The sequence below is a fragment of the Podarcis tiliguerta genome (assembly GCF_965153285.1).
Source record: "Podarcis tiliguerta genome assembly, chromosome: 16".
Lineage (NCBI taxonomy): Eukaryota > Metazoa > Chordata > Lepidosauria > Squamata > Lacertidae > Podarcis > Podarcis tiliguerta.
The window spans coordinates 15,641,621-15,660,236 of NC_139549.1; the positions used below are offsets into that span (position 1 = coordinate 15,641,621).

The window sequence follows — 18,616 nt, forward strand, 5'->3', positions numbered from 1 at the left end:
CTCTGAAGCTGCTACTTGAGTTTCAAAAGAAGTTCCCTCTGTCACCTGCAGAGGCTTGTCTTGAAAAGCAAGTAGCAACTTCAGAGAGGAATTCTTTTGTCCGAGCAATGATGACAGGAAGAGAAAAAGTTAAACTCGCCCCCCATAGCTCCAAGGCTGCTCAGACTTCCCCCAATAAACCCATCTTTGAATCTATGAATATTAATTTACTGACAGGCCCAGGTTCTGCCTTCCTTGCTCCTTCCCTGCTTGGTAGATGGAAGGATCTCTTTCACACTGCTGTGACACACCCACTTCCCAATCTGAATTATTGGGATGTAAGAGGCTACAAACCAGGCTACTCAATAAGGACTTATCCTCACTTCATCTTGTCCCACTAATTCTGCTTCCCTCCTTAAAAAAACACACGATTCTTTGGCGCTTAATCGGACAATTCAGGTTTTCCCCAGATTACCATTTTGTTTTGCTGAAGAGCAGGCTTTCCCTTGGAAAGGAGCAGGGCAAGGAGAAATCTGCTCTGACCTACACTTTCTAGGCATGGCACAAGTGGGATGACCCCCAGTCAATACAAATAATGCCACATCAGGTTCTGAGCTAAAATTAAGATCTTGGCAAAGTTTCATTTCGTAGCAAGAGACCCCAGGGCTAAAGCCTGCATGCATCATCCCTCATTGTGAAACTGTGGAGACAGATTGTACTCTGCATATGTTCAGAGGTACTGTCTTTTTCTATGGTGTTTACTTCCAAGTAGACCTCACCTTGGCCTTCTCCGTGCCTTCCAGATTTCTTCTGCAATCTTCTCTTTCCTTAATGTCCAACTCACCTGTACAAACAACACCCATAGCAAATACTTTCAGAGGGCACAAATCCTGCATAGTATAGGATCAGAGAGATTAGCCTCACAAATCGAGGTGCTTTGCAGTGGAGCGGAGCTTGTGTGGGAGGTGCAATCCCCCAATAGTGTCTCATACCAAATGTACACAAACTGTGAAAAAGACTCTATGAATTGAAAGAGGAGACACTATATATACCTTTCCTTGCTTATTTGTTTGTTTTGTGTCACAAAAAAAACTTCAATCTTCATAAGTAACTTAAGTAAGTAAGTAAACAAACAAACAAACAAAGCTGCATGCCCCCAGCCCCTCATTGTGGGAGATCTCAGGTTGTCCCTCTTAAACCAGTCATTAGGCCATTCATTGTTACACACCCAGCTCTGCTGCCTCTGCTGTCTTCCTCCCCAGCCCATCTTGTTTTTTCCTCCTGTCTGTTGCTTCCCTCCTTCTCCTCCTCCTCCTGCAGCCCGTCCTGGGGTTTGTGTGTCTGTGTCTTTTGAATTGAGCCAGGAAGGTCAGCGTTTGGGGCGCGGATGGGATTTAGAGGGATGGCGGCAACCCAAGGTCACTGAGTTGGGGAAGAGAAAAGTGCTTACGGTAGCGAGTTGGGAGCCAGCCGGAGTAAGGGCTGCCGCCTCGGGTTAGCAGCAAATTAATAGCATCCCCAACTCCAGCCGGGCTGGAACGGACCTGGGGACAGTTTATCTCACGCCAGGACAGCCCCCCTGACCCAGCAGTTTTGAATCTCCTCTATTGGGGAGGAGAGAAGGGAAGGGCAGGGAGCTGTTTCCTCTTCTGATGCACCAAAGGGACTGGCAGGACCCCTCTGTTCAGGGGCCCTTTTTTATTGGAAGGGGCTTCTGAAAGGCCACCCCACCACAAAGAACTCAAGGCAGTTGTGGGATAGAGACAAAGGGGCATTTAACAGGGTGTCGGAGCCCTACTTTAAAGAGGAGAATGCCTCTGGGAATATACCAATATCCTCCCTCTCTCCACAAAAGAGCCATGACCAAAGATATTGCATCTGGGAATGAGGAGCACCCTGGTCTGTAGGATCAAAGGCAGAGTGGCTATTTAGACCATGTAAGCATAACAGCTTCTCTTGACCACCCCTGCTTCTTCAACACAGGCCACAGAGTAGATCTTACAGATATAATGCTAAGTCCCTGCATATTTTTTTCTGTTTCCCAAGTGCAGCCCAGTTCAAAACTTCCTCCCCCTATGCATAGACTATACAAAGGTTAAGGCGAAGGGCTGTAGCTCAGTAGGTAGAGCATTTGCTTTGCATGCTGAAGGTCCCAGGTTCAATCCCTGCTGGCATCTCCAGGTAGGACTGGGAGTTGTTCCCTACTTGAAACCCTGGAGAGTTGCTGCCAGTCAGTGTAGACAGTGCTGAGCTAGATGGACCAATGATCCAACTCAGTATAAGATCGCTTCCTATACAGTCGTACCTCGTGTTGCGTTAGGTTCATGTTGCGTCTTTTCGGCTTGCGAACGTGGCAAACCCGGAATTGTATATTTACGGGTTTTGCCATGCATGCACGCACAGAAGCGTTCTGCGCACTTCGTGCATGCACAGAAGCATTCTGCACACTCCGCACATGCGCAGAAGCATTCTGCGCGCTCCGCACATGTGCAAAAGCGCCTCTCTAGTTGCGGACTTTTCAGGATGCGAACGGCACCCCGGAACGGATCATGTCCGCAACTAGAGGTACCACTGTATTTCTATTTTATGCATCATACATAAAGCTAAATTCATTTTGACTTTCTTACAGGGATTAAACGGGTCAAGTAGGGGCAAATTATGTGATACGGAGTTCATTGCTAAATTTTGCTGTTCTGCAGTTTGTCATGCAATACTGAGAACAGCACTCATTTTCTGAGTATGTATTTAGCATACTTAGTAGAACAGCCTTCATTCATCAACCTGTTGCCCTCAAGATGTCTTAGGCTACAACTCCAGCCAGCACTGATGGGAATTGTAGTGCAAAACATATGGAGAGCATCAGGTTGGTGAAGGCTGTGCTAGAATCTGCAGCAGTTCTGACCCAGGTTTTATTTGCGGCTCAAGCGATACCTCTCTCTCCCTCTCTCAAAGCTCCGCACAAGCCGGACGTGCTCTGGCAGCCTTGAAAGGGTCTGGCAGCCCTCCGCTTGAGTACTTCTTTCATACTAAAGTTGTTGTGATAAAACCATCCTCTGCAGCGACCACTTCTCTGCGTTTTCCTGAGTCCCTGCAGAATTTTACAGGTAGCAGTTAACAATCTGCAAAACTTTGTTGTATTTTACTGTTGCTGCAATAACACTAATGTAGAAGCATGATTATGGGTAGTAATAGATAAATGCTGCCGTGTTAAAGGTATTAAGAAAAGAAAGACATTTAAAAGAAAAGAATGTGCTAACTCAGAAAGTTCAAGGCTGCTTTTTGTTCGTGTGCTTTGGTCTGTGGATGTGCCCACAAACTGTGGCAGACCTTGGTAGCCAACTTTTCTTTTCTATTAGTCAGCTATAGGTGATGTTTTAAGAATTCCAGGGAATACGTTCCACTTGATTTTTATGGTACTGCTGAATGCCTGTCCAAGCCCTTTGGCTAAGCATTATAAACTTGATTCGATTTGGAAACTAATCTGTGAAATCCAACACCACCATGATTCTGCTGCAAGAGTATTATTTGAATTTTAAAAACGGATTTCTGTTTCACCAGACTGAAAAACAGCAGTAATGATGCAGATGAAGTTTGTGTATCAATAAATCAGGTTTTATCTAGTTAAAAGAACACATTGGTTGTTGTTTATTTAAAGTTTTAATCGGTGATTCATCTCATGGCTGTTGTCCATTTCCTCCCTTAACATTTTTAAGGCTGATCTCTTAAACAATTTTCTAGTTTTCTTACATTTTCCTGCATTGCAGGGGATTGGACTAGATGACACTTGGAATCCCTTTAAATTCTATGATTCTATGATTCTGTTATTCTAGTTCAGTATTCAAAATGTGGGGAAAGCTGATGTGGGGCAGGGGCTAACCTGTCCTCTATTGTACCTCCTTGTCCAAAAATGTTTCTTACAAAATTGAAGAAGATATTAGAGTCCCCCCACCCACCTGAGAATTCCTGTGTCAACTTCCCATGGCAGTGCTTTTGTGGCATAGATTTCATAAGCTACAGCCTACTTCTCAGTGTTTTCTAATGAACCTCTCTGTCCATAAATTTTGGTAAAGCTATATTATGGGTTTTTTTAATTAATATTTTGGATGCATGATGAGAAACTAGATTTTTGGTGTATAAGATCCTTCATTTACATTTTTTGGAATGAGTAATAGTCTCTATTAAGATGTGAAATGGGGTGGGAATCTGTGATCTAATTAAAATGGTTTCTGACTTCCATCTATTTTACAAACTTGAATATTGATCCTTCATCACCTCTTCTAATATTGCAGTCCTGTGTATGCATTTACATGGGAGTAAACCTTGCTCAATTCGATGGGACTGACTTCTGAATGAGTGTGCATAAGATCATCAGGTTGTAAAACTCATTGAACATTTGCTTATGAAAAGTTTTTCCACCAGCTGTAATGCAGCTTAATGACAAGCTGCTGCTCAATGATCTTACAAAGAGCAAATTACCCTTTCAGAATGCTTGCTCTGTTCCTTTGAAGTGTTGAGCTGCTAGCCTGAGCTAGGAGTCCCATCCAGAGATTCCTAGCTTCTTTCTTTTATTCTGATCTGCAAGTCTTCCTAGTCAGAGGTCAGGCTAAGCAAACACTTGCCAATTCCAACCTTGCAGACTGCTTGGCTGCACTGTGAGGGACTGAATAGCAAAAGCATCAAGCTAAGCTGCCTGCCCTTCCCAGCCCCTGGTTTTTGTCTGGCATCCCTGTTCACTCTTATTAGCAAAAATAAGACCACTGGCTTGCCCCAGCCTCAAATCCCCCAAAGCAACTTGCTCCGGTTTTTTGCATCCCCACATTATTATTATTATTATTATTATTATTATTAATATTATTATTATATTTATACCTGGCCACCTGGAATTTGTGCACCTCACTCAGACAGGAGTAAAATTCAGTGCAGGCTCCCTGGGTTTCCCCGGACATTTTGCTGATTTCCCTGGGAAATTCCCAACGTGTGGCAACTTTAGGTGAGGGTGTTTGTCCGCACAGGGCTTTTGACAGAATTCCCCTCCCCAGGATGACTGTGGAGGCAGAGAGGGTGAAGAGGCTTGTCATTTGGGAATCTTTGCTGATTTCAGCTAGAGTCTTTAACCCAACACTGCTCTTATTCCATACTTCTTCTTCTTCTTCTTCTTCTTCTTCTTATTATTATTATTATTGCAGACCTAATATTGTGCCACCATCTGGGGGCAGGACCAACCCGAATGAGCGTAGAGTGTCAATAAAGATCCTGTTCCTCCCCTGGCACACCCCAGCTCTGCCCTATTTGGCCTTTGACGTCATGCCAGTGTGGCCATTATAGCACACTGGCCTACCTGGCAGATTTCTGGCATACCAGCACCTCTTCAAACTCTGCTAGTGCAAAGGGATGGAGCAGAGATTCCATCTGAGTCCAGAAGGCAGAACTCAAGGAAAAGATGGCGCTTTGACTGTGAGGCCATCTCTCTCTATCTCTCTCTCTCCTCTTGACAAGTAGGGCCTCCCACAGAATTTTGGCACTATGCATCCCAGCTTTGTATTTAAGCACTCGCTTGCTGAGCAGGAATTCCTCCAGGTGAGTGAGCAGGCTGCTGGAGGAAGGCTACAGTGAGAGAATGAGAAGGCTAGAGTGAAATACCCATTATCTAGAGATCTCTTGGGTAGTGTTGGTTTCTTTAGAAGCCATTTTCTACTGCTCTTTCCTGGTGGAAAAGTGATGGCTAATTGCTGTTGCCCCACAGAAGGAAAAATGCAGGTGTCCACCATTTATTTCTGTGTAGCTGTGATTGCAGAGTCATGTGTCAGTTGAAAAGCAAAAGCGGGAGCTCATGACCTTCCTAACTTGGATCTTTTGTAAGCGTTCTAAAAATTACTTTGCTAATGCCAATAATACAGATAAAGCCAATCACTATTATACTTCTGGGGGAAGACCGTGGCTTAGAGAGAATGGGTTACACCAGCCTGCAGGGTTGTTATACACATTTTGCTACAGGGAGGGAGAGTAGTGTATGACAACCTTGAAGTATAGTACAACGTATGTATGTATGTATGTATGTATGTCTATATGTCTTTGTCTACTAAGTATCATAAAAATATATTTACAACAATAGGAAAATTTAAAACTAACGCCAGTAGACCATTGTGGGGGATGTACTCTTAATTGCCTGCAATAGGCCTGGTGGAATAGAAAAGTTCTCAGCAGGCATTTAAAAGTTGACACAGAAGGCTCCTGCTATTTTGACATGTTGGAGGTTTTGTGTGTGTGTGTGTGTGTGTGTGTGTGTGTGTGTGTGTTACAGGGAGGGGGATGAAATGAGGAGCTGTGGAGTTGAATGTAAAGGAAATGCAATTACTTAAGAGTGAAAGGTACCCAGGAGAGTTTCAGCAATGAGTGGGAAGACATTGTCCCTTTGCAGGTTAGATCTGGCATACAGACAAAAGAGAAACCGAAGACCTGGGGTGCTTCAGGGGACCTGCTTATTGAGCACCTGTCCTGATTTGTTTGTGTGGAGGTTATGCAACTCAGTGTCAACATCAATCGTTACCCTGTGCTTCTAGAGCATTTCCCTGTCACTTCCCTTACTGTAAAAAGGCACTTTTTCCTTTTTAAAAAAGTGGATTTGTTGTTCCAGAGCACTTTTGATGTGCTGTAATCACACATACTGAAATTTGCTGGCAAGCAATTGAATCCCTCATGCAAAATCGCAACACTGGAAGCAAGCCTGGAAGGCAGGTTTCCCAGGATCCATTCACATCACCACCTGTGCCCTCCCACTGCTAGCTTTTGAACCTACATTCACACCATCTGAGCCACAATCCATTTTGATCCTGTCATTTCTTGTCAAATACTACATATTGATGCATTTTTCTCAAACCAGCTTCCATCTGACTAGATAAATCAAGCCGCATTCATTTCATACTCAAGTATGGTGTGAGCATTCGAGCCAGCTGCCACACATGCGCAGAAGAGCGTGCATGTGCTGATAACAGCTTCATGACTAGGAGTTTGGTGTTTGTGTGTGTCTGCACTAGCAGGGCAACTAAAAAGGCCATGCATGTTGGGTGGAGACATCCCTGCCCCCTCGCTGATGTGAACCACACTGGCTTGAAACTTTGCTGTGGGGGAGGGGGATATGAATGTGCCCCCAAAGTGCATGCCAACCCAGGCTTTGTGACTCCTCAGTCACCATAGAATCATAGAATTGTAGAGTTGGAAGGGGTCCTGAGGGTTATCTAGTCCAACCCCCTGCAATGCAGGACTTCTTTGCCCCACATGGGGCTCGAACCCTCGATTCTGAGATTAAGAGTCTCATCCTCTACCGACTGAGCTATCTGGCTTCTCTTAGAGTAACACAAAATGGTAGATACTAGTTACATGGGTGTATTTCCTTATTTGGAGTATTAATCCCCCGGTTCGAAATATTGCTACTGAGATCCATGTACTCAGTAAAGGTGGCAAAGCAGTGCCTTGGACCCCACATTGGTGTTTGTACACTCATATATGTACCCGTTCTCTCTCTCATTCTCTCTTTTTATTTCTTTCTCTTCATGTCCAACCCACCAAGGGCTCAGCTGTCCTTCCTTGTTTCAGCCACAGCCCTCAAGTGCTGCAGGCTCGCAGCTTGGGCCATTTTTAATGCAGTAACAATTTGAGGGATAAGATAAAAAAAGAGAAACCCTGACACACACCCATCTCCTGTCTCTCTCTCCACCCCCCCCCCTCCACCCCTCCATTTTCTCTTTCCCTTCTTCCTTCTTAAATAAACCCACCGGGCTTCAGGAGCAAATGACTTTCAGTGACACAATGATTGTGGGGCTGAAGGGAGCGGGAAAGACAGCAGAAATTGTTTCCCAGGCGCCAAAGGATGGCAAGTTAATTGGCAGGTGTCATGGGGAGAAGAGGGACATTTACTCTGTGCATATGGGGTGGGGGTGAGAAAGCATGAAGTGGGGGGTGTTACTAATTTCAGTTGGAAGGCAGTGAAATCGCAGCTTTCTCATGCGCACGCCCCAGTCGGAACTGAGTAAGTGTTTGGGGGGGGGGGGGAGAGAGAGAAGAGGCGTCCGGAGCGCAAGGCTTAGCTGTGGGCACAGCTGGCTTCAGGAAGGGTGGGGCAGGGGCTGCTTGACTCTCCAAAGATGCAAAGAAGGGTTTATTTTTAGCATGGGAGCAGGGAGCTCTGTAAAACTCTGGTAACTCAGTTATACCTGCTACTGTCATCCTCACCCGGTTTTTATTATGGTTGCTGTTGGATGCCCTGTGGCTAAAGTGGGAACATTTGAAGGCACCCCCTTTTTGAAGGACTGTCTCCACCCAGGCTAAAGATAACGAGCCCTTAGAGAGAGTGACGGAGGCTAGAAAGGCCCCCTCACTAAATCTTGTTCCCCACTACAATGACACAGATTGCATTTCTGTTTAAATTTACCGCAATTATTTCTACATTTGCATCTATGCCTATAGATTAGCATATCCGAATATGTGTCATCCTTTATGGTGGTGGGTATGTAAGTAGCTACCCTAAATCAAAATATTTGGTCGGGAGCAGGGAGAGAGCCCTTGGGAAAGTCCAGACGAACATTACCAAGAAGAAAATTGTTGTGTTGTTTTTGTTTTTGAAGTTGTGGGTGCTGCAGGGGGGAGAGGGAAGTTATTCCAATGCCCTTTCTGTGGTCTCAGCACAAAAGGTGGTGGTGGGGCTCTCCTACGACTTTATTTTATTTAAACCACACACACACACACACACACACACACGTGGTGTAATGGTTATCAGTAATGGCAATTAGGAGTAGGACCAGAGCGTAAGTCCTCACTCATCCATAAAGCTCATTGGGTGACCTTGGCCCAGTCACTCATTCCCTCAGCCCAGCCTACCTCTCAGGGTTGTTCTGCGAATAAAATGGGGGCAAGGAAAGAACCATGTATATGCCACTTTCAGCTCATTGGAGGAAAGATGGGATGTAAATGCACCAGGAGTAACTTGCATGATCCTAAAAGCATTTGGGTTTGCTGCTAACCATCAGCTTTTCCAACAGAATTTTAAGAATAAATGACGCTCAGGCTTGAAGTATGCAGGAAATGCCACAGCATCTGCCGGGTTTTTTAATCTGCAAGCGTCGTCTGCACAGGCCTCCCGCTGTCCATCAGTCTCCTAATGCCAGTGGCCCAGCAGTTTCACTGTTGCATTCTGTGCAGTGCACTGAAAGGGTTGCATGTGCAAGGAGAGGAGCTGTTGCTATAGCAGGAAGCCCTGAGGGTGAGCTGCGGGAGGCTGTTCTCGCATCCGTCGTGTGCACAGTGCCACTCACTCTCTGCCCCTGGCACCCTCTCTCTCGGTCTCTCCTCCTCCTCCCCTGCAGGGAAAGAAGAGTTTGTGGCGACGTTCAAGGGGAACGAGTTCTTCTGCTACGACCTGTCCCACAACCCCATCCAGAGCAGCACCGACGAGATCACCCTCTCCTTCCGCACCCTGCAGCGCAACGGCCTGATGCTCCACACTGGCAAGTCGGCGGACTACGTCAACCTGTCGCTCAAGAGCGGCGCTGTCTGGCTGGTCATCAACCTGGGCTCGGGGGCGTTCGAGGCACTGGTGGAGCCCGTCAATGGCAAGTTCAACGACAACAATTGGCACGACATCCGCGTAACCAGGAACCTGCGCCAGGTGAGCTGCTGCTGCTACCTGTGTGGCTTCATGCTGAGGGAGGTGGGCAGGTGTGTGCGTGGGATAGAGGCCCTGGGCTCTAAGATGCAGCACACTCTGGGGGAGAACAGCACTTTGGGTTGTTCTAGCCAAGACACCATAAGCCAGACACCACCAAGAGGACGGGTCTGGAGTCTAATCCCTCCTTTCCGCAAGAGATTGAGTTATCCTGTCTTTTGGGGAGGAAGTGGGAATTGTGCAGAGGAGGGGCTCACAAGGGTGCTTCACAGATTAACAATAATAATAAAGACAACTCCTCCCATCAGGCTTACAATTTAAAAGATATCGACATGGAAGGAAAGGGGTCTGGAAGGGTAGGGAGCAAATTCAGGCACTGTTTCTTAGTTTACAGAGCTTCTCTGGCTGCTCTCTGGGGCTAGCTTGGCCTCCTCCGTTCCATGATGTTCTTCCGGGAAGGTGGGGAGACCAGCCCCTTGGCTGATGGCAGAGGGTAGTGCCCTTCAGCTCTGCAGGGGCAAGGCTTAGGATGAAGCTGAGTGAGTATCTTGGAGCCAGGGGGGATGGGCTGAACTGGGCCCTTCCTAAAGGACCAAATGGACCAAATAGCCCCCTCACCCAGTTCTGTATGAGGCTGAGCACACTGTTTTGGTTCAAAAGCCATTCTTGTTCCTCTACACATACCAGAGCTGGAGTACCAAAGACACCTCTCATTTTTAGGAGGTTGTCCTTCCCAAAACCACTCCTCTTCTTCCATCTTGCCCCCTCTCTGCACAGCTGTTCCCTCTTCTGGCCACCTTCCTTTGCAGCAAGGATCTTCTGGCGGGTGAAGGGGAAAATTTGGTGCCTTCCCTCCATTGCCACGGCTACGACCTACACTCAGTCCGGCAACTCACTACCTTTTTCACCTCTGGAGCAATGTGGTGCCTGCTGCTGTGGCATAGTTGACCCCAAAGGGATATGAGGAAAGCCTTGCCCTGTGCCTCTGTTATGAGCTGTCTTGAGTGGATCCAAACCACACCTCCCATTCAGCTCTCTCCTGCCAGCAATGGGTTCCTTTGCATGGAGCCATAGCTGGTAGGTGACAACATGTTCTTGATTTAAAACACTCTAATGCATGGACAGGGAACCAGTTTCAGGCCAAGGACTGCACCATGCCCACCACTGGCATGTGGCCCCCAGAAGCAAAAAAGGGTAGAGCAAGAGATGGTGACCTTTACCTTTGTACATTAGGCCATGTTCCAGCCATGAAAAAGTCAGAGCCCTCCTTTATTCCCTCCTTTCCTCCACCCAGTCAAGCAAGAGGCAATATCAAAGGAAATATTTCAACCAGGCAAAAGCACTCAGGGAAGGTGAGCTAGGGCAATGAGGGGTGTGGCCTGGAGAGAATCTTGAGGTCCAGATTATGAGATTTGGAGGGCCACATTTGACCCTTGGGCCTGAAGATCCCCAGCCCTGTTATAACAAGTTGGTGGCTGTGCAGTACCTTAAGGGGAGAACAAGTCAGTCTAGTTGAGCCCTGTTTGCTTGCGCTGCAGAGCTGATTTATGAAAGGGCAAAAATGAATATGCTTCTCCCCCCGCCCCCTCCTCTGCTTGGTGTCTGGACCATAGGGTGGTGTTCCCATTCCCCATCTTGGCATTGTTCTATTTACAGGGTGTTGCTTTGCTGGCTGGATTTTGGGTGTTTCCCATGACTGGACAGTATGTTGAATATGGAGGGTTCTTTTTTGGGCTGGAAGACTGGTGCGGGAAGGAGAAAGCGGAGTCTTGTTCTGTGAATCCTAAGGGGCAACAAGTTATAAGGGGTCCTGTTCCTGCCTCTTGTTCTCCACCCTTCAGCCTGGAGAAGGGTGGGAAGAGGCGGGGACAAGGTAGCAGCTGAAAAAGAAATGTTGGGATTTGGATGAATGTGGAGAAACGGTGGAAGGGGACACGGTGTGTCTGGATGTGAGTACAAGCGGACTACTTTGATTTCTGAAACTGGGGGAGCAGTGAATGCAATACTCATGCAAATGTCCAAGTTGCAAACACACACAAAAACACCCACCTCATTTCAACATGTATTATGGCCACTCAGTGGTGAGTGAAGGACACCCTGTAGTGGGCTCAGAAACACAATCATTTCACATGTTCCAGAGTGGTGGTGCTGGAAAACAGAGTGAACTCCAGCTCAAGCCAGGCTGTGGAAAGCAAGATGTGGGAGAGACTGGATGGTGGTGGCAGTGGAGACCTAATGGGGTGGGAGGGGAGGGGGCTTTTCTTTGCTGGAGCTGTTAAAGCAACCTGAAAGCCGGGGGTGTCCTGTCTGAGCAGGGGGGAGAAGAAGAGAGCTTCTGAATAGGGGTAGGGGCCTTTCCACTGCTCTGTAGGCTGCCTGAGAGGGCATGCCTGCTTCCCAGCTGGTCGAAGGTTGTCCATGGGGTTCCTGGCTTTGGAGCAATAAGCCAGAGCACAGGGGCTACGGGAGGGCTTTGAATCTGCCCCCTTTGCTGTCTTTGGATTCACAGAACAGGGACCCCTCCCTCATTCTTTGACAGCTCCTGCTCTCTCTGTCTTTCTATCTGTCTGCTAATCCTCTTGATGGATTTCTTGTCTCCTTTTTTTTGCAAAGAAAGCATCGACTCAGCCTTGGTTTATGCCTGGGGAAGGGCATTCTGTCATCCCCATGGCATCTCTGGCTGCTCTCTTTCCTAAGAAGCACTTGGACCCTTAGGCCCCCCCAGACGCCCCCATCACCACCACACCACAGACACACAGGCCATCACGAGTGGGTCACGCCCAGCTGGGCCCACCGCCCTCTTCTTCCCCTCCTGCCCCTTCTCCCCTCTCCAAACTGGCCGCCTAGGAACTACTAATACTGCTAACATGGGCCGTGCTGTGTTCCTCCATCCTTCCACTCCCCCTCACCCTCACCCTCCCACCCCCCAAACCACCTTGTTAGAGATTGCCTTGGCAACTTTCGTTGTTGTGTGTTACTAACACGCTTCTGGGGTGGCGGGACAGAGCGGGGTGGGGGGAGATTCGACTTCTCAGCCGGAGAAACCAGAACTAACCTTTGTGCCATCCACGGAATGTCGGTTGTTTCTTTTCCTTTTCCAGTCTTTCATTTTGTTCTGTTCTTTCCTTACTAACCAAGGCCTAGGAAGTTCTGGGGGTTTGGGGGTGAGTGTGGGGTGGTGAGGCTGGTGCTCTCGAGCGGCGGGGAAGGGTTGTGTGGTTTAGTGTCTTTTATTTTGTTGGTCACAGGAACTGGGGGGGATTTATTTCTCTTTTTTTATTAAAAAAAAAATCTCCCTTGAAGTTTCATGGTTGGTCATTTTTTTCCCTGTTTATCCCCCTCCCCCTCTCGTTGTTTTGGTTTTTCGTTTTTTCGTTGTTGTTTTTTTTAATGCATACAGCACGCAGGAATTGGACACGCTATGGTAAACAAACTGCATTACCTGGTAGATATCAGTCTAATTGTCTAATCATTTGGTTTGCCGTGGGTTTTACCTCTCTCCCTCCCTTCCTTATTTTTTTAATTCATTAATTGGGTTTTGAAAATTATTGTTGTTTTGGAGAGAAAAAATTAAAACACACTAGAACATGCACACACAGAGAGACTTTAATTTTAGAAATTATTTCCCCCAAAGAAGGTGACTTGCATTGATATGAATTTAACAAGCAACCAAAGAGCCACTGGTTGACTTGGAGTCTGGAAGTCGCTTCAGGCCCAAAGGTTGGCACATAATGCTAGGTGGCCAAAAGAAGCTTCAAATTGCCTGCAATCAAAATTATTTATTTATCCCATTTTCTAATACATGCTGCCTTTCCTCCGAGCAGGTTAAGGCACTGTACATGGCCCTCCAACCCACATTTTATCCTCACAAGATGCCTGTAAAGTAGGTTAGGCTGATAGATAATCTTGCTTCATGGCAAGATTTTTATTTTTAAAAAAAGGGATTGGAATTTGGGTTTCATTGGCACTTGTTCAACACTCTTAACATATCCAAACTGAATTGTCAGAAAGCCTTGTTTGAGAGAAGCCCTGCCCTGTCTCAGAGCACAGTCAATCAACCTGCCTTGCAAATATGCCTGTAAAAGTTACTAGCCTCCCTTTCTGTTAACTAGTCTGCTGGGGACTGGCAGGGGAGGGTGTCAGGCATTTCCCAGCCTGCTTGCTCTCTGTTCTGGGCACGAAGGAGCGGGATAAGAAGATGCTCCTCTGCTCCCCCCCCCTCCACCTGCTCTGCCAGCCAGAGAGCCCTTTGCCACTCACTGATTTACAAACAGTTCCTGCTTGCCTGTCACCACCACTGCCAGACAGGGTAGTGCAAGATAGGCATAAAAGAAAACTTCTAGAGTGGGGTGGGGTGTGTACAAAGCCACTGGCTAGCAAGAGAAGGAAAGTTCCACTTCCCCACTGGGAAAAAAACCTCAGAGCCTCTGAGAAGGCAGGGAAAACGCCCCCAGTCAATGTCAATGATGTCAGGGGTATAACTACAGGCCTCGAGCAGCACCATCTGGGGTATAAGTACAGGCCTCGAGCAGCGCTCTTCCCCAACCTGGGTGGGATCCAGATGTTACTAGGCTCCAACTTCCATGCCAGCTCCCGGGGCTGCTGTGAGTTGCAGCCCAACAAAACAGCAAGTGGAGGCCACCAGGTCCACCCCCCAGATTGGCGTCTTCATGGAGGGCTAGATGTCTCTCTCCAGCCTTCCTCCTCTGTAAGTACTTTGAGCATTCCTCCCACTCCTCAAATTTGCAGATGTACAAGAAACTTGCTCTCTTAACACCCCCCCTCTCCACCATGACCAACTCAAAACAAATGAACAAAAAAAAAATTGTGAGCACTTTAAAAACATTTTATTTTATGACTTTACTTTTTACCCTTCCCCTCCCTATCCCCACCCCCCAAAAAAAAATCCATGGAAAACACCATCCCATGAAGCAACTTCTGTGCGCTGTTACACCTGCGCTGTGACCCCAGCTGCCCCCCAGGGAAGGACAGCAACGGGCAGCCAGCAGGGTGGAGGTGGGAGTATTGGAGGGGAGGGACACTTTGATATGGGGTGGAGGAACAGGAAGGTGAGCTTATAGGGAAATACAAAAGGAGTTTCCCTTGTGCTGTGGCGTGGCACGGGGGCAGAGGTTGGAGGGCTGAAGTTCCCCTCCTGAGTTAGGATAACCCTGCCCGTGGGTGATTGGACTACAATTGCTTCCCCCTTTGAGTGCCCTCCCTTTGGGTGGCTTGAAAGGGTTTGCCCTGTGATGGGCTTGAGCCTGTCAAGGTAGTGCTTGACCACACTGGCTGCCCTGGATCTTGTTCCCCTCCCCTGGGGTCCCGCTGCCGGCCCTCCATACTGCATGGCATGCTAGGATTGCTTTGGGCATGTAGCTTCTGTGTCCAGTTTTTATTTTCAGAGCATTTCTCTGGGGCTGAAACTAACACTCTGTGTCGCACACTGTCCGTCCACCCCTTTCCTTTACCCTTCCCCCTCCCCCTCCTCCTCCTCCTCCTCCACCTCCTCCTGCCCTTCTCCCACACTCTACCAGTCCCACCCCTCTTTCTGCCCTGCATGGCGTGCCAACTTCACAACTTGGCCATTTCAAACAGGAGCACTGTAAGGTGACAATGGGGTTGCTGGGGGAGAAGCTGTGCTGAATCCAGGCGAATAGGTGTGGACATGTGTGTGCATGGCGAGAGGGACTATGAGCAGGCAGGCATCTGAGACAGTCTCTTCCTGCTTAGTGTTTAGGGTGTGTGAGTCTTGTGTGCATCAGCCCCACAGTTTAGGCATTAACTGCCCCCCTGCCCCACCCAGTTTGTCTTGAATCCTGGATGCAGGCTTAAAGACATCAGAGCAACTTATTCTGCTGCTGGATCAGACCAAAGGCCTTACTAGTCCAGCATCCTGCTTCAGTGGCAACTAGGTGCCTCTGGGGGTGTCCACAAGTAGAGCTTGAAGTTCATAACCCGCTCCTGCTGTTGCTTCCCAGCTACTGGCACTGAGGTGTAGACTGTCTTTAAATGTGGAAGTTCTCTCACCTCACACATTCCCGCCCCTCCCCCCCTTGAAAAAAAAATGTCCTGGCACAAAAGCATTTTGAAGTTGGAGATGGAGAAAAGGCCGCACAATTTATCCTGTGCGGAATCCTATGAGCAAGAGGCCCCTCCAGATGTTGCTAGACTACATTTCCCATCATTCCTGAGCATTGGCCATGCTGGCTGCAGAGGCTGATGCGAATTGTAGTCCACCAATATCCCACTCTGTAGACCTGTGGCTGTGTAAAAGGTACTTCTGAAGAAAGGTTGTATCCAGTGATTGTTCTACCCAGAGTAGACCCATTGAAAACAATGGCCAGTGACTGAGATCCATTAATTCCAGCGAGTCTGCTCTCTGTATAATTTACAGATGGATATAACTTCAGGCCTGTTCAGCTGGGAAGATGCGCACACCAAATGCTGGACCAGCCAGGCACTTGTTATTGCGCTCTCATGTGCTTTTGGTATTTCACACATCAGAAGGTCTTAGGAGTGCAATTCCTGTGAACATGGCCCTGAGGATGTTTCTCTCTGTGTTTTTGTGTGCGTGTACCCAAGCACTACAAATTGTATACCACTGTCACATTTTTTGGAGTAGTCCAGCTCATTGATGACTAAAAGAAGTTGTGGGTCTGTGAAGGGATCTTCGATCCCTTAGTCCATCTGTCCAAGCACTCCTACAGAAATGCAGCATCTAAGGATGTTTGAAGCGAAGCTGGTTAAAGCCATTTGAAAATCATCTGTGTTTGTAGTAAGGACATGTGTATGTCATATGTGAGAATTGCAGGCTCTTCTTTGGGTCCTGCTGATGGGAGAGAATGATAGTGTGTAGGTTGAATATTTTGTTCAGGGTGGCTCAGTAGGGCTGAGGGGAATAAGCCTTAGTGCAGGCATGGATGGATCTTGTGGCCCTCCACATGTTCCTGGACTACAACTCCCATCATCCCAGGCCATGCTGTCCGAGGCTGATGGGAATTGGAATCCAGCAATACTTGGAAGTTGCATACTCCTGCAAGGTGTGAAGGTCTCAATGCAATTAACATGCATGTTTTAAAAATGCAAATAGCAGCTGGCTGGTGGTAGTGTTGGGATGGGGGAAGTTTCCCTCCTGCTTTGGACCGGTGAAAAATCAACACTGCCACCATCAGTACCATGAAGTTGCTGTTTGTGTCAGGAGGAACATGTTGACTGATGCCTATGGAGGCTTTCATCGCAGTACAAATTTCAGCTTTAGGAGAGGGGAAGATTATGCCAAAATGCCCGCTAGGCACTTGGCACAACAATCTGGGTCATGTATTAGTTCAAGTGCTAATCAGGCCCTAATCAGCTAGCCTAGCTCTGGGTTAGAGAGAATTTGGGGCATATGAGAAATGTAGCTCCCATGGTTCCTGTCATCCTGGTGCATCTAGAGACACTGGGAAGCGTGGGAACTACTTTAGGTGCCATTGCATGCTCAGGGCTACATCTGGGACCTAAATCCTGAGGCTGCCACGATGGAGCTCTGGAACCCCTCCTGGCTGACAACATCCCTTACCTTCCTGCAGTGAACATCTTGGTTTGCTGGGAGGCACAAATTAGATGAGTGGCAAGACAAGAGGTTTTCCCTCACCTGCACTTTCTTTGGTGCCAAACTGAAAAAATGAGAAGTGGTGCCTGAAGACCCCAGAGGTGGTTGCTCTGCCTGCTGTTTCTCTGACGTGCCCTTCCCATGACTGATCTGTGCCGCCAAAGCTGGCGCTGGGAACACACACACAAACACAGTTCTCCCATCCTGCCTCACATGAGGCAGGCAGAGTTGCCCCGTGGGAAATAGAACATGGTTGCCTCAGAGTCTGGGAGAATCCCTCGTCTGTCCTCTTTCTGTCCATGGGACTTTGGTGGAAAGAAAGGTTGCCTCTGGCTTTATAAATCTGCATGGATTTCTTCCAGAAGCGAGCTTGCGGAGTCAGACCAGGTGGGCATGAGAAACTGGAGGAGTTGTCTCTGCGCAGAGATGTATTTCCTCTGTGTGGGTGACTATGTGCATTCTTTCAGCAATCCCTTGCTTTGCACATTCCCAGTTTCAGCTGATTCACCTTGCACAAGATTTTTTACACACTAGTCCCAACCGTCCCCATCACTAGCCTCCTCTAGGGTCGCCATCTAAGAACATTGCCTAGTAGTCATGATGGCTGTATATCACCTCCAGTAGGAGAGGTAGCACCTCCCTAACTTCCTTTTGCTGGGGAAGGAAGAGCATGAGAAGCCTGCGGTGCTCATGTTGTCACTGTGGGCGCCTCCCCATGAGGGCATCTGCTTGGGCGCTGTGGGAAAAAGGATGGTGGACTAGAGAAACTCCCTTTGGCCTGATCCTGCTGCTTCGGGATCCTTCTTATGGTCTCATGTTCTCAACTCCCAGTTCCAAACATTGCTAACATATCATAGAATTGGAAGCCATCAAGTCCAGCACTCCCTGCTTGATGTGGGGAGCCCAGAGCTGGAGCACCCCCTGGCCAGTTTCTGCTTAGAGACCCCTATAATTTCCCCCCACCGTCACTCTCTTTCCAAGGACTCTGCTGGTGAGAAGCTCTCCACTGACATTCCCAGGACCCTGCCCCAAGGCTGATGCAGAGGAGTTGCCTGCCTTCAGCTCTGAACATGATTCTAATTTTTGCCTGGCAGCTTCAGTGGCTCTCAAGCAGCAGTAGGTCTGCCCTGGCTCTTTTTAAACTGGAGAAGCTAGCTGGGATTGGACCTGGCAACTTCTGCATGCAAGGCAGGTGCTCTTTCATTGTACTAGCCCCCCACCCCTTGTTTCAGCAAAGGCCAGTGTGGGGCTGCAGGAGGGTCTGAGTGATAAAGAGACAAAGGCCTGTGTGTGTAAAGTCCCATTTTGAATGCAATCCATTGATGCACCCTGTGAGAGTAGGAATGCATACGAAAAAAGTATCTTGCCCTTATGGGCAGCAGTAA

At 47.9% G+C, this 18,616-nt stretch overlaps 1 protein-coding gene across 1 annotated transcript in view; it reads left to right on the plus strand.

Moving 5' to 3' along the window:
• NRXN2 (neurexin 2) overlaps positions 1 to 18,616 on the plus strand; it is a 345,397-nt gene that overhangs the window by 138,080 nt on the left and 188,701 nt on the right. Inside the window, exons 6-7 of the mRNA XM_083417037.1 lie at positions 9,339 to 9,640; positions 13,038 to 13,061. Of these exons, the coding sequence (XP_083273163.1) occupies positions 9,339 to 9,640; positions 13,038 to 13,061 (326 nt within the window). The remainder of the gene's footprint in view (positions 1 to 9,338; positions 9,641 to 13,037; positions 13,062 to 18,616) is intronic.